The 14,847-nt window shown below is 38.4% G+C and overlaps 1 protein-coding gene and 1 non-coding gene across 2 annotated transcripts in view; both read left to right on the top strand.

Moving 5' to 3' along the window:
- CCDC178 (coiled-coil domain containing 178) overlaps window positions 1-14,847 on the top strand; it is a 179,386-nt gene that overhangs the window by 49,282 nt on the left and 115,257 nt on the right. Inside the window, 2 exon segments of the mRNA XM_050328908.1 lie at window positions 1,344-1,649; window positions 2,130-2,288. Coding sequence (XP_050184865.1) covers window positions 1,344-1,649; window positions 2,130-2,288 — 465 coding nt within the window.
- On the top strand, window positions 8,500-8,570 carry TRNAG-CCC (transfer RNA glycine (anticodon CCC)). Its single transcript has one exon. It is a non-coding gene; the product is annotated as a tRNA-Gly (tRNA).

A 14,847-nucleotide genomic window follows, 5' to 3' on the forward strand; every position in this document is an offset into this window, starting at 1 on the left:
ATCTATTCTTTCTATACCTCAGTGAAAAATTTTATTTTTTTTACTCTGTGTGTTAATTTTTTTTCCAGCTATTTGCTAGACTGGTAGTTAAAGTCATGCTTGTATTACAGAGAAAGTAGACCTTTCAGCTGCCATCTGAGGAGGACTAGAATAACATGTGGTATCGATAGGTGTGAGAAAGACAGATCTGTGGTGGCATAGACTTGAAAGACTGTTCTACAGTTCATACTCTTTTCTTTATGTTCTGTACCATCACTGAGAAAATGATAAAGATTGCACAAAACTGAAAATACTGAGACTGTTGTATATCATACAGCACAGGCTGTTACTTTTACACATACACATTGTGGCTGATAGTGCTATAATTTTTCATGAGAAAACTACAACTCAGAAAGTTGCTAAAAATATATTCTGTGACACTTCACAAGGTAAGTCTTAACTTCATCACTAGATGAAACCTTGGAAGCAAGTAAAGGAGGAGTGTCTATAAAATAATGTTGCAGGAATGGCTCTTGAATTAGTGATGAAGCCTCTTTATTTTTGTTTTCTGTTGTCTTAACTGCATCTAAGTATGCAACACTTGTTCAGGATTTTTTCGGTTGTAATGCAATAGACATCTGTAAAACTCAGCCACTGTTGGTCTTAGTTCTGATGTGGTGGATTTATTTTGCCATTTAAGACACACTTTTGGATATGTTATTGACCAGAGTAGTTTTCTAGGGAGCATGGAGGGAACATTTTTTCTGCCTGCTGAAACAGTAATAAAAATAAGGTAGAAACACCAGGAGACATTTTAAAATTTTAACCTGATTTAATACCTCTATTTCTTTTGCCTTTTGCCAAATTGATTCCCATATAGAGATATAACAAAAGGCCTTTTTAAAAACATATAATAAGCCTAAATGTGTCCTGACAACTGTTGCAGTTACTATTATCTTGTTCTGTAATTATGGCAAGTTTTCCTTCTTACAGTGCTGTTAAATCTGCTATTTAGAGCGAAAGTCCTTATCCTCTGCTTTGGCATTGCCTACAAGTCATTTTTAACGTGAAAAATTGATGTCAGTAAAAAATTTGCTTCACAAATGGCATTTGTCCACAAAATTACAGTGAAGTGGGTTGATTAAGTGAAGATGGCTCTGAAGTAGATTCACCCACTAGCTGTGTTGACTCTTACTTTGTTTCGTAAACATGTGAGGTATGAAACAAAGCCTTGTGTTTAGCTACACTAATACTTGCACAAAGATCTAATGTTGGCAGGCTGTTTAGGTGCAAGTGAACTGGTAGCATGAGTAGTTTTGATATCTGGCTGAAATTACATGAACCTGCCAGGGTAGATATTTTGAAATTCTCTCATGCTTACCTGTTCAAGAAACGTAGTAGAGAATCAAAATAAATCTTTACTAATTCAGATCTCATTTACATTTTCCTTTATGGAGAGGGACTACCTTGGAATATTTCCAAATAGATGGATTCACTTTGTGTGTATTTCTATTAGGAATGAGTTAAAGCATTCTGAATTTATTTGGACCGAATACTGTATGAAGTTAAAAGAAACAGAGGAGAAGATTATAAAGGATGAAAAACACCTTGAGGAGTTAGTGAAGCAAAAAGCAGAAATCCAGGAAGATGCAAAATGTTGGAACAGCAAAGTGAGTCTTGAATATTTATAAACAACCAAGTAAATGAGTATCTTTTATTGAAAAGTACATGAATGCCTGAATATTTTGTATCTCTAAGAGTTAAGGTCCTCTGTAAAAGTAAAAATATAAATATGGATTTAAAAATAAGAACTGATAGAGTCTATAGAACTCTCTTGTTCATTATTTTGTTTTAATCAGCTTTAATTATTAAAAATATCATAAACATCTTACAGTCTTGTAAGTGACCTGGATATTTTTAATCACTGGATGCATATCTGCTTAATATTACTTATATTCTTAAATCATCTGGAAGAAAGTGTGCATTTAGTGGGACAGCATAAGTGTCCTCTGGAATTATCAGATTTTGTGACCTGAGATGGCATGTGATACACTTCTACAGCATGCATAGTGATACCCTATTTTACTTAAAATTCCTGTGTTTTCTGCTATATTTGTCTAGAATTCACTTTGAAATTTTGTGCTTCACAGTCTAAAATCTGGAGTTCCTCACACTGCCTGACTGATTTTCAGTTAATTGACAGCTCCATGTGTGGAACCAGTAGAAAATGCCTAGAATGGGATTTAGATGCCCACAACAGAACCTGCTGTTTTTTCTATATGTATGTATATGTATGTGTATGTAAACAAGTGTAAATAGAATATGAAATCCTTCCTTTTGTATATGCCCAGTACCACTGTGGCTTGTGCATCTAGATAGCTAGGTCTTGCCAAGGCTCCAGTGGAATTCAGAATATAGGTGGAGGATTTCTGAGAAGCTGAATGTTCCAAACAAGCCCAGATCTTAATTAAAAAAAAAAAAAAAACCAAAAAAAAAAAAACCAACCAAACAGCAAGGCAGTCACCCTGCAAAAGTAAAGGTACAGTCATACGACAGTCACCAATGGGCATATTCTTGCTGGTTTTTTCCAGCTGTGTATTACAGTTTTCTTCCTGTTACTGATGCCAGCAATAGCTACCAACTGATAACTAGAACACAACTATATTCAAATAAAGCTAATGCTCATTAGTAAACCTTTTTTTTTTCCCTTTTATTTTTCTTTTTTCATGTGTTTCCAGCTGAGTTTGATGACCTGGAATACTTCAACATGTCTATCATCATGGCCAGGCTTTGCGAATGAAGATTTGGGAAGGGCTCTACCCACGCTTGCTACAAGTGCACTGGTGGCTAAAAAGGCCAATGCGAGATAGACAAGTCCGGTTGCAGAAGGCACAGCAGAAAGACTCCCCAGGTGATATCAATGAGACGTGATTCTTTCTGCGTTGTCTTTTCTCCTCGAGAGTGATCCTGCGTGTGTTCTCAAAAGCAGCAGCAGCGTTATAGATGGTGTGTCTCCAGGCCTCCCGATTCGAGGCCAGGGTAGACCAATGGTGGTGATCAATATGGCCAAGGCTGAGGGACTGTTTCAGGCAGTCCTTGTATCTCCTCTTTGGGGCTCCTCTCTTGCAGCAGCCAGTGGCAAGTTCCCCATAGAGCACGATCTTAGGGAGGCAGCAGTCCTGCATCCTGGAGACGTGCCCTGCCCAGCGCAGCTGTGTTCTCAGCAGCATGGCCTCAATGCTCGTGACTGCTGCCTGTTCAAGGACAGATGTGTTGGTCACACAGTCAGTCCAGTGGATGTTTAGAATTGTACGGAGGCAGCGCTGATGGAAGCGTTCTAAGAGACGCAAGTGGTGCCGGTAAATGACCCATGATCCAGACCCATGTAAAAGAGTAGACAGTACAATGGCTCTGTAAATGCTGATCTTTGTACTTTTCTTCAGGTGTTTGTTTTGCCACACTCTTTTATGGAGTTTACCAAAAGCTCTGTACGCCTTAGCTAACCTGTTGTCTGTTTCTTCATCAATCTTACCGTCTGAGGAGATGATGCTTCCCAGGTAATTAAATTGCTGGACTGATTTGAGCTCTGTTTCACCAATGGTGATATGGGGATGATGGAAGACTTCCTGAGGTACAGGGTGAGAGAAAACTTCTGTCTTCTTCAAGCTGACTTCCAGCCCAAAAAGCTCAGCAGCCTCTGCAAAGCAGGATGTTAGACGCTGCAGAGCTACTTCTGTGTGGGCGATGAGGGCAGCATCATCAGCGTAAAGCAGCTCACGGATAAGATAATTTAAGGTCTTAGTGTGGGCCTTCAGTCGCCTTAGGTTGAAAAGGCTCCCATCGCTACGACAACGAATGTAGACACCGTTTTCATCATCGAGGTCTGCCGAGGCCCTTTGGAGCATCATGCTGAAGAAGACTGTGAATAAAGTTGGTGCGAGAACGCAGCCTTGCTTCACACCACTGGCTATTGGAAACGGCTCAAAAAGTGCATCGCCATATCTGACTTGGCCACGCTGATCCTCATGAAGCAAGATGATCGTCTTAAGGAACCTGGCAGAAGGACAGCTCTGATTTCAAACCCTGGCAGATGGAGCTCGATTGGCCCTGTAAGATCATCCATCTAGGAGAAGGTTACTTCAGCATGTACTACCTGGGTATTAAGACCAACACAAGAGAAAGAGAGACATGCACAGCAGGTATAAGGTGGAGCATGGAACTGCTCTATTAGGTGGCCACCTTAGTTTATGCTAAAGGTGAACCACAGTTAAGTTTAGTGTAAAGCTGATTTGCTATTGCCAATTTTCTTCAAAAAGGTGGCTAAACCAATGAACTGAATAAATATTTATAAATAATAGTGATATTCAGAAAGCTCAAAGTGATTCTTCTAATCATCATGCAGAAGTTGCTGAGGTAATGGAGTTATTTTAGGAATAGGAAAAATATTGGGTTTATTTATTAGTGACTTTAGAGGGGCTTGAATTGGATCCAAATTATAACATGACAATTGTCACATACAGCAATAAGTTTGAAGACAGAATGAGTGATGTGAACTAGTGTTTTTCAACATTGTTTTTCCTATCTCTTCTTTCTTGTTTTAATTCATGCTGGTTTTTAAATTTTATATATGACCTATTAGGAGTGTTTCAACTTTGACACTGCAAGGACAACTCTGAGTTTTCTTTTATCATGTTACTCAGATTTACATTACAAAAGATATCTGTATGCATTAAATCTATTTTCTGTATCTACATAGGCTTTGCTTTTCAAAGATTAGAAGAAACCCTTCTTATAAAATTGATCTCATACTTAACTATTAATCCTTTATTCTTTTGTCTTCATTAATTACCTGCACAGTGTGACAGTATTTCAAGTCATTCCTGTCAAAATGTTTGCTCTAAAAACATTGGAAGAGGGAAAAGCATTTCTGCACAGCATTTTTCCTGTGTACTAGTAATTTAAAAACTGGGACATTCTGCTCATACTTACTCTGTTGTGGTTTTCTCCTCTGTAGATGTAGCTAATTTCTCCTGCAAAGTCTTTCTCATGCTTCCCCTGAAGTGTATTTTGACTCAGAATCATAGAATGGTTTGGGCTGGAAGGGACCTTAAGGATCATCTAGGTCCAGCCCCCTGCCACGGGCAGGGACACCTTTCACTAGTCCAGTTTGCTCAAAGCCCCATCCAACCTGGCCTTGAACACGACCAGGGTTGGAGCATTATATTTCTTAGAGTGTTTTGCATATTGAGAGTAATTTCAAATCGCTTTAGGCTGAAATTTATCATTCAAATTTTCTAATCTTTACTTAAAAGAAAAATAGCTAAAATTATGCAAAAGACAAAATATATACAATGAGGACAATTCTGAAATTCTGTTTTTGTTAACAGAAACCTCAAACCCCAAAATGTTTTGGTAAAAGCTTTTATAATTTTTTTTATATATTATATTTATTAATATAGACTTTGAAATACTGTTTTTCTCTATTTTCTTTGAATTCTTGTAAGATACTATGCACACATATTTTGTAACTCTTCATTTTGTTGATTTCAAATAGCTACACTTTATATTGTACATAATATTCTCAGTGCATTTGTAATATAATAAAAAACACACCACCCATCTTTTAGTTTTTTCTGCCTTTGGACACTAGATGTAGCTTTATGTAGCTGACTGGTTATCCTCTTTATCCTCCCAGAAACTTTGGATTTTATTGTCTGATTTCAGCAAAGTAATCTGAAAAGTTCTTTAAGATAATTAGGTTCTTACAAGTTTTGTAGAAATTGATGCCTAGATCCCAAAAATGCCATACAAGAAGTGCTGGAAAAGGGAGGGGATAAAAAGATCAAAGAAAGGAGGAGCTATGTCCATACTTCTTATTAATGGTCCAAGTCAGAGCTCATACCTTAACATTCCAAAGTAAATCAATGATGGGACACAAATGGATAATAAACCAGGCTTCATTAGTTCTGATGTTGATGGAGCTACTTGAGGGATTATTAGAACATTTTAAAATTAGTGATGGAGCTTTCCAAATTTATTATTTTTAATTTCATTGATATCTTTCTTGAAGGATAAAATTTTTATTTCGTCATACCTGCCATAATGGAGAGAGACCTTACCCATTTTGGAGGTATTAACTGATAAGCTGAAAGAGGAAACTCAGATTTATAAGGACATACACAGACAAATGCAGAGAATCAGGATTTAGAGGGGAGTTCTTGGAAAACAGATTTGAGAAACGTTATTACTTGAGACCATCTTGAGCACTAAAACTTTACAGGAACCCTAGAAACACTGGGCACATTCACAAGAGAAATCCTTAAAGTGTTATCTATTTCATACATAATTAGTATAGTTGTGAGTATACCCTGAATATTGTCCTTCTACAATTCATGAAATACCTGTGAAAGTTCAGATTGAAGACACAGAGAATGGTTGTGACAAATTCCAGGTAATGAAGGATTCTAGGAGCTAAATCTATTTATGTTTTCAAAGGATGATCTAAAGCTATCCTTTGAAGAGGAAATATCTTTGCAAATTACCATTTAATATAGTGCCAGGAAATAATGGGTTTAGGTTGAACATATAATTCAGTTCAGAAGTATTACCTTTTAAATCTTGCTTTAGTGGAAAAACAAGATTCTTAGCCTAATACAATCCCACATTTCTATTTATTTCTTTTTTATGATAATTTCAGTTTACTCTTTGAAGGATTTTCTGGAATGGTATTTTATCTGAACCTTTCACTCTTTCAATTCTACTTTCAAGACCACTGACCTAGGATGTAACACATCATATCTTAAAGGAGAAAAAAATTGCTAATCCTTCCTAAAAGTTAGAAGTTGTGTTTGTTCCTCTTAGATGTTACCAAGAGGACAAATGAAGAAGGTTATTTGTAGGTCTTTTTATTTGAAAGTCATCTTTTATCTTTTTGGAGCTCTTGACTGAATAACAAGTGTTTTAGCCAAAGGCTATATCTAAATATAGTAGAGGGGTCAACGCAGTGTCTCATGTTAGTCTAAGAGCTTGAGTGCTTGTTTTGATTAACTGTATGTATCCTAACAGAGCCCTGACAGGTTACTTCAGCAAGACTAAAAAAGAGTGACTGTCCACTTCCTACAAAGCTGCAAAATAGAGAATTGTCTGCTAATGTTTCTCCTAGAAAGGTTGGCAGTGTATCTTTCCTTGCATACTTGCATTTAGAACATGCAGTACATGTAAGAAATGCATATTGTGCTCACCTGAGATTCCAGAGGCATGTGGAGTTTAAATAGTCTCATTTCCTGTCCTGTGCTTTTTCTTCATATGAGAGATTGTGAGAGAGAGTTCTACATTCTCCATTTTCTAAAATGTCTATCATATTTTCTCAGTATATTTTATAAGTTTGTTGAAGGGGGTCTGCTTTTTATAATCAGAAGTGTACTTCAGATTATGGTGATGGCATTGATGAGGAAATTGTCACACACACTGATGTTGAGTGCTGTGTGGAGGCATCCAGAAATACAGCTGCCTTTGGGAAAATGGTCATGAATTCATTTTTTTCACAAAATACTCCAAGACTGATTTTAGAAGGAACTAAAATACAAAGTTTATGCAAATTTGGGTGGGGCAGAAAAAATTCCAGTTACGTGAATAGTCTGGGATTTGTTGTCCATATAAACACTCTCTCCTTATCTGTGTTACCTTTCCTTCATATTATGTTAAACATCTTGAATGCAAGAAGCTGGGGAAACCCAGTGCATCTGACCTGATACTAACCTGTTTCCCATGAAGACAGTATCTTAGAGATCCTGTTAGATCAGAAAATCTCAGGTCTGCATGCTATGCACAGTTGCTAAATATATGAAAGCTTAGGAAAGGAAAAATCAAATATTTAACATGCTTCTCAAGTGGGGACAGAGTTCCTGAGCAAGCTGCAGAAGCTGTGATAAAAGTTTCAACACCTGTACATAGAGTGTACACATTGCACTAAAGATCTACTTTCAGCTGCAGTCCACTTGCTTTCTGCTTAGAATATTTATGTTCCTCCTGCCTCCTCACTTGAAGTGTTTTGACTTCTAGGGTCGTGGGTAGCCTTGTATTCATCAAAACAATTTTGCTGCATGTGAAAGGTATAGGAAATCAGAATGGAACAGTTATTGTTTGGTTCCTTTCATTTCTTTACAGCTTCAGCACACATCTGCTTACTCTGCACTGTTCAGATGAAATACTCTCTTGGCTTTGGTGTTTTGAAATTTAAGCTTTTTTATAACCAGAGACATCCATGTTGACTGTTTCAAAACTTCCCTGGGCAAGGTGAATAGTTAATTGTCAGTGACGTTTTGTCAGTATTTTAGGGTAGTGTTACGTTCTTAAGGTAATTTTTTTTCTGGTAGAGAATTCTTTTTCCTACATAGTCCTTGTTTTGACCTGCCTGTGGGGCAGGGTAACTGAGGTTCTTGTTATTAGATCCATTGGGGTAGATTAGAGTGAAATGACACTGAATGACTTCTCATTTGATTATCCTGGGACTGCAGGGAAGCACCAGTGGTGTAGTGGTATCATGCAAGATTCCCATTCTTGTGACCTGGGTTCGATTCCCGGCTGGTGCATGGAAAACCTTCAGCTCTCATCCTTTGCAGTGCCTAAATGTGTTAAGCGTAGTTCATCAAGATGCACATAGGCAGTGTGTTTTGTTCTCTTCCTTTATGCTTTTTGTGACTTGAATGTTGGAAAAGGTAGTTAAGTTACTGAGGGCTTGCACTCTCTTACAGGAATTTCAAAGACTATTTAAACTGAAAGACTGTTTTTTTAGGAACCAGCAGTTGACATGCACTGAAAGAGAAATGTGCAGTGTGTGTGTGTGTGTGTGTGTATGAAACAATCCATGATGCTTAGTCCTTGACCAATCAGAAATCTTTGAGTTTTGTAAGGTAAATTATTTTTCCTTTCTTAAACTAAGCACCTTGTATTAAAGAAGCTGATCTTTCACAGAAATATTCTGGCCAATAATTCAGCTAAGGAAATGTGTAAAAAGTGCTAATCTGTTGTGGGTTTGAAGACTAAGTATCAGAAATAATGTTGTATATCCTGTGAAGGTCCTCACAATAGCATTTAGGTTTATCATTCTGATTCAGTAGATAAACAGTTATAGTAACAATTTATTATTCAATAACCCCATTCTTCTTCAAACAGTTCACTTCTACTTGTTAGTATGCAAATGAACTAAAATTATTTTATGTGACCTAAGATGTCTGCAAATAGCAAATACTTGTGATTTGAAGTCATCAGCTATATGACTAAGATGTACCACTGCATGGTATGAAGCATCCTATACAAGGCCATTTATCATAAGAAAGATAAAGTGAGACTCTGTGACAATTTTTAACACTTTAAGGTAAAAGGGCTGTTTTTACCACTATCTTCTCATCCAATATTTCTAGTTTTATATTATATTTGGGCCCAAAACCTGTTTAATTTTCAAATTTCATCTCCTTCAAACACAAGAGTAGTCCATTCCACCGAGTAGGAAGTCAGGCAAAAATGCCAGGATGTTTGCTTGGATGAACAAGAAGCTCTAGGCAAAACTCAGATGCAGAAAAACAGCATATAGAAGACAGAAGCAGGGATAGGTAATCTGGGAGAAACACAGAAACATTGTCTTGAGCATGCAGAGATGCAGTTAGAAAAGTTAAAGCCCAAATGGAATTGAATCTGGCAAGAGATATCCAAGTCGACCAGAAGGACTTCTGGTTATGCATAGATCACAAAAGAAAGACTACAGAAAATGTGAACCCACTGCTGCATGAGGCAGAGAGCCTGATGGCACAGAACATGGAAAAGGGTTTTTTTTCCCAGTCTTTACTGCAAGAGCCAGCCTTCAGAAATCCCAGGTCCCAGAGACCAAAGGGAAACACTGGAGCAAGGAATGCATACCCTTTCTGAAAGAGAATCAGGTCAGGGAATACGCAAACTGGACATACACAGGTCCACAGGCAGTGATGGGATGCACCCATGAGTGCTGAGGAAGCTTGCACATATCATTGTGAGGCTACTATCAATAATCCTTGAGTGACTGAGAGAAGTGCTTGAGGACTGGAGGGAGGCAAATATCACTCCTATGTTCAAGAAAGGCAAGCAGGAGGACCCCCGGAACTGCAGGTGAGTCAGCCTCACCTCAATCCATGGAGAGGTGATGGAGCAGCTAATCCTGGACAGCATTTTCCAGGTACATTTCACAAGGACAAGAAAGTCATCAGGAGTAGTCAGCATGGATTTGCCAAAGCTTCTAGCCGCTTCTTACAGAAGCCATGCCTGTACATTCCCCCCCTTCCCAAAACCTGGCCACACAAACCCAATACAGCGAGTCATAGCTAGTATTTTCATCCCAGGTATGTAGTCAGTCAGAAATGTACCTCAAAGCTATACATTTTTGGTAAGAGAGGGAATTTCACTCTGTAGGTATTGTGGTTTACTTGCTGTTGCACCACTCCATTCCTGTCACTTGCAGAATGACCAGTCTGTCAACAGTTAGCAAAGTTAACATTGCTATATGTAATATAGCCTTAGTTACAATAAATTAGCAAAAGCACGGGGTTTATAATAATATATAATATGTAACATATAATATATAATAACCCGGGCAGGTGGGGCTCGTTAGCCCTTAAAGGCAACCCACCTACGTCCTAAGGACCTCGCTGCCACTGTCCAAGCTCGCTTGGCCCCGGCAGATGAACCTTAGGATTAAAGGGTGGGCTCAGTTCCGCGCACACTGTGTCTCACCTAAAAAATCCAATGCGCAGGCTGGAAGGTGGAAAGACCTTCCCCGGATCTTCGCTCGCGAAGACCGGCCATTATTATTATTATTATTATTAATATATAATAAATAATATACAACTTATGATATGTTACAGGTTATAATATAGATTATATGTATAAAATATATATGCATTTAAAGCATACATATAGACATGAAAACACACAGCGAAAGTGACCAGTTGCAAGAGCTATTTGCAAGGTAAAAGTAAGTGTGATTGAAGTGCACACAAGCTGAAATACCTCTCTACCTAAGCAGCAGTTGAATGGTGGTGAATTTTGAATATGAAAATATAAAACAGAGTGCAATTTATAGTTGATGGCCTGGTCTCTGCAGATATTCTGTTAGAGCAATTACCCCTTGGTGTGTCTAAACAAAGTGCCTGTCTGTAACCACCAGTTACACTGTGTCCTTGGGCTACTGAATAGTCAAAATATATTCATGCAATCACCAAATGTTATCATTATTCATTCAAAATGTTGCTGCATTTTGGAGAGCAGTCCAGATGCCACAGTTTGTCCAACAGACTCAGGATTTTGATTTAGATACAATATATGTATATTTGGGCAAGAAGGTGGGAAGTGGAGGGTAGTACCATGAGTTTTTTCCTGGAGTTTACCTGGAGTTTACATACCTGTTCCAGGTATGTAAACTTTCATCTGGAAATAAGGTTTTTATTCATTGATTACAAGATGTGTTTTCCACATGGACACTGATCTCTGTCACTTCTATTTCCTTGAAGTTCCCAATAATCTTTGGGATTTGAGAATATGAGGGGATGTTTGGCACCTGATTTTGTATTTTCTTAGATATGTGGCATCTGGGAGATGTTTATGACCTCTTTATACAGAAATCTCCCTCTCCAAGTGCTGATGGCATATACACTTCTGAAGTGCAGGTATGAATTGTAAGACAGCTCAGCTTCTTTGTGTATATAATATTTTTAACTACCAAAAGAAAATTAAATTAAATCTGGAAAATATTGTTCCTTTTTTGTAGTATGGTCTATATTTATTTATCTCTCTTGTACGTGAGACTCTGTTGGAATTTCTTTTTCTTAATATAATTTCATGATGCTTGAGAAAAAATTTAAAAGCTATGCTACTCTTTAGTGTGATGTTAGGGCTACACTTTCATTGCTGTTGGCCATTAATTTGTTTTCTTATGCATTGTACAAGCCTTTTTTTCCCCATAAGAATTTGGAGTGGAATCTAAAAACAGAGGTTCAAGATCAAAAAGGACTTTGAAAAGTGACTCTGGTAAATATGACAGTAACCATTTTACTTCAACTCCAAATTCTTCTTCTGCCCTCTTTCTACTTCTACTATGAATTAGTTTTGAGTAGCTTGTGACCAACTCACATAGGAGGGTTATGTCTTTTGCCATAATTTAAGTACTCATGAAAACATGAAACACTTTGTTTGTATCTAGTTATTCACAATAATTTACAGTTTGTTTTAAAAGATAAAAGGTCTTTAGTAATAATCCATAGATGCAGTGACATTATAATTGGATTTTTTTGTTTCTGCAGTTTCTGTAGAAACTGCAACCAAACCTTCACTATACCTTATACTGATGCATGCATTGTACAATGGGGTAGCCATTTATTTTCTCTTGATGTGAACTGTTAAATTCATATAACCCAATTTGGCATCCTTTTTTTGCTTGTCAAATGTACTTCTTTTCTTCTGAACTTCAGTGATCTTCCGTTCTCAGTGTTGATATTTCTTTAGCTTCTCTCACTGAAATCCCAAGTTTGGCATCACCAAAAGGAGTGTTCCATCTGTATTCATCCTTTGGCAGATGGATTCCATCAGCTGTCTTCTGCAAGGGCATGGATGATGGTTATATTAAAATTGTTTTACTAATTACCAGGCCTTAAAGCCTCAAGAAAAACACTGATTGAAAGCTCCAGGACTATTATCAGAAGAAGTCCTTAATTTCTGCATCCAGGTTGCTAGCAAAAGATATAGGCCTTAAAGTGGAGTTGTCAGAATGAAGCTCTGCCTTCTGTCTGAGCAGCAACTTCCCAGAGACCAATCCTTCTTTCCTTATGATACCAGAAAATCAAAGTCAGTGTTTCTACAAAGTTTCCTAGTGTGGTAGATTCACTCTGGCTGGGCATTGCATGCTCACCACAGTCACTCTATCACTCCCCTCATCAGCTGGACAGTGGAGAGAAAATATAAGGAAAGGTTTGTGAGTCAGGATAAGGACAGGTAGAGATCACTCAACACTTATAATCATGGGAAAAGCAGATTTGATTCAGGAAAAATAATTGAATTTACTACCAATCAAATCAGAGTAGGGTAATAAGAAATAAACCAGAATTTTAAAAGACCTTCCCACCACCCCTCTGTGTGGGTCCCTTTCACAGAGTGCAGTCTTTCAGGGGCAGACTGCTCCAGAGTGGGCTCACCATGGGTTCACAAGTTCTGCCAGCAAACCTGCTCTGTTGTGGGCCCCTCTCTTCATAGGTCCACATGTCCTGCATGAAATTTGCTTCAGAGTGGGATCCCCAGAGAATCAGTCTCCTTTGAGCATCCACCAACATGGGGTCCTCCACGGGCTGCAGGTGGGTCTGCTCCCCCATGAGCCCCCATGGGCTGCAGGGGGACAGCCTGCCTGCCTCATCATGGCCTTCACCATGGGCTGCAGGGGAATCTGGGCTCCATCACTGGATCTTCTCCACTGACCGTGGTATTTGCAGAGTTGTTGTTCTCACACACCCTCAGTTCTTTCTCTGGATTTAATTTGCTCTTGTGCAGTTGTTTTTTCTTTTTTTTGTCCTGCTTCTTAACTACATTACTCACTGTCACTGATGGGCTTGGCCTGATGGGCTGTGTTGGCGCCAGCTGGCCTTGTCTCTAGTGGATGTGGGGGAATCTTAAGGCAGCTTCTCCCAAAAGCCAACCCTGCAGGCCCACTGCTAGCAAAACCTTACCACACAAACCCAACACATCTGGAAAAATCAGCAGCTGCTGAAATGGCTTTGTACTCAATGTGTTGTTAGTGGTGCCTGCCCACAGAATACAGGGAAGTAATAGATTTCCAGTTGCTATTCTTGTGCGCGTTCTGTGAGGAGATACGATTCAGTGATTATGGCTGTGCAAACCTCAAGCCACACTGGTTGCACACAGATGCAGTAAAAGCATGGCCTTTTTCTTAGACAAAACAATACAATTAATTACTTTCTTCTCATCCAAATTCCCTCTAATGACTGGAAAAGATCTCCTATGGTGCAATATTAGCACACCAGTGTATAATGCAAACTGAGAGCCCTCTCATAGTTGGTAGGTGGGTGCCATTGAGATTCATCATCTCTTCCTTCTTATAAAGGAGACCTGTGATACCTTTGGAAAAAATATCTCTACTATTAACACTCCCACTGTTACCTTTATGAAATACAGGGGTTTTTTGGCTCCATTGTTCCTTCCTGCTCATTCTCAAATGAATACTCCCATGCTGTGAGTTTTCTGATGTTGGATTCTGATCCAAAATCATGTGGAATCAAAAGAGCAAGCCAAAACTGAACTGAGGCACTGCAATATTTTACTGTAAGTCCTTGAGTCAGAATACCCTTTGAGTCCTTTTGCAATGGTCCCAGATAGGAGAGATTTACTCTGAGAGCTGTCAAAAACAATTTTTCTTTAGAATTAAATGTTGGATTTACTGTGATGACCAGAAGTCCTTCTGAGGCTTTTATTCTCTTGGGGTTTTTTTTTGTTTTTGTTTTTGTTTTTGTTTTTTTTTCCACAGAGAAAAGTCTGAAACATTTTTATTTGCTTCTGAACAGCGACAATCTTTATTTGTTTTTGTTACAAAATTTGTTTTCTTCCATTCTGTGACCTTGAACTGTGTAAGTGCTCGATAACATCTACATCTCCCATTTCTAAATGCTTACAGGGAAGTTGGAGAGGGACTCTTCATCTGAAACTGTAGTGATAGGACAAGGGGTACTGGGTACAGACTGAAAGAGGGGAAACACCTAGTGAAAGGTGTCCCTCCCCATAGCGTAAGTGGTTGTGACTGGATAATCTTTAAGGTCCCTTCCAACCCCTTAACATTCTGTG

This window comes from Myiozetetes cayanensis, unplaced genomic scaffold (genome assembly GCF_022539395.1).
Source record: "Myiozetetes cayanensis isolate MyiCay16 unplaced genomic scaffold, myiCay2020 scf1, whole genome shotgun sequence".
Classification (NCBI taxonomy): domain Eukaryota; kingdom Metazoa; phylum Chordata; class Aves; order Passeriformes; family Tyrannidae; genus Myiozetetes; species Myiozetetes cayanensis.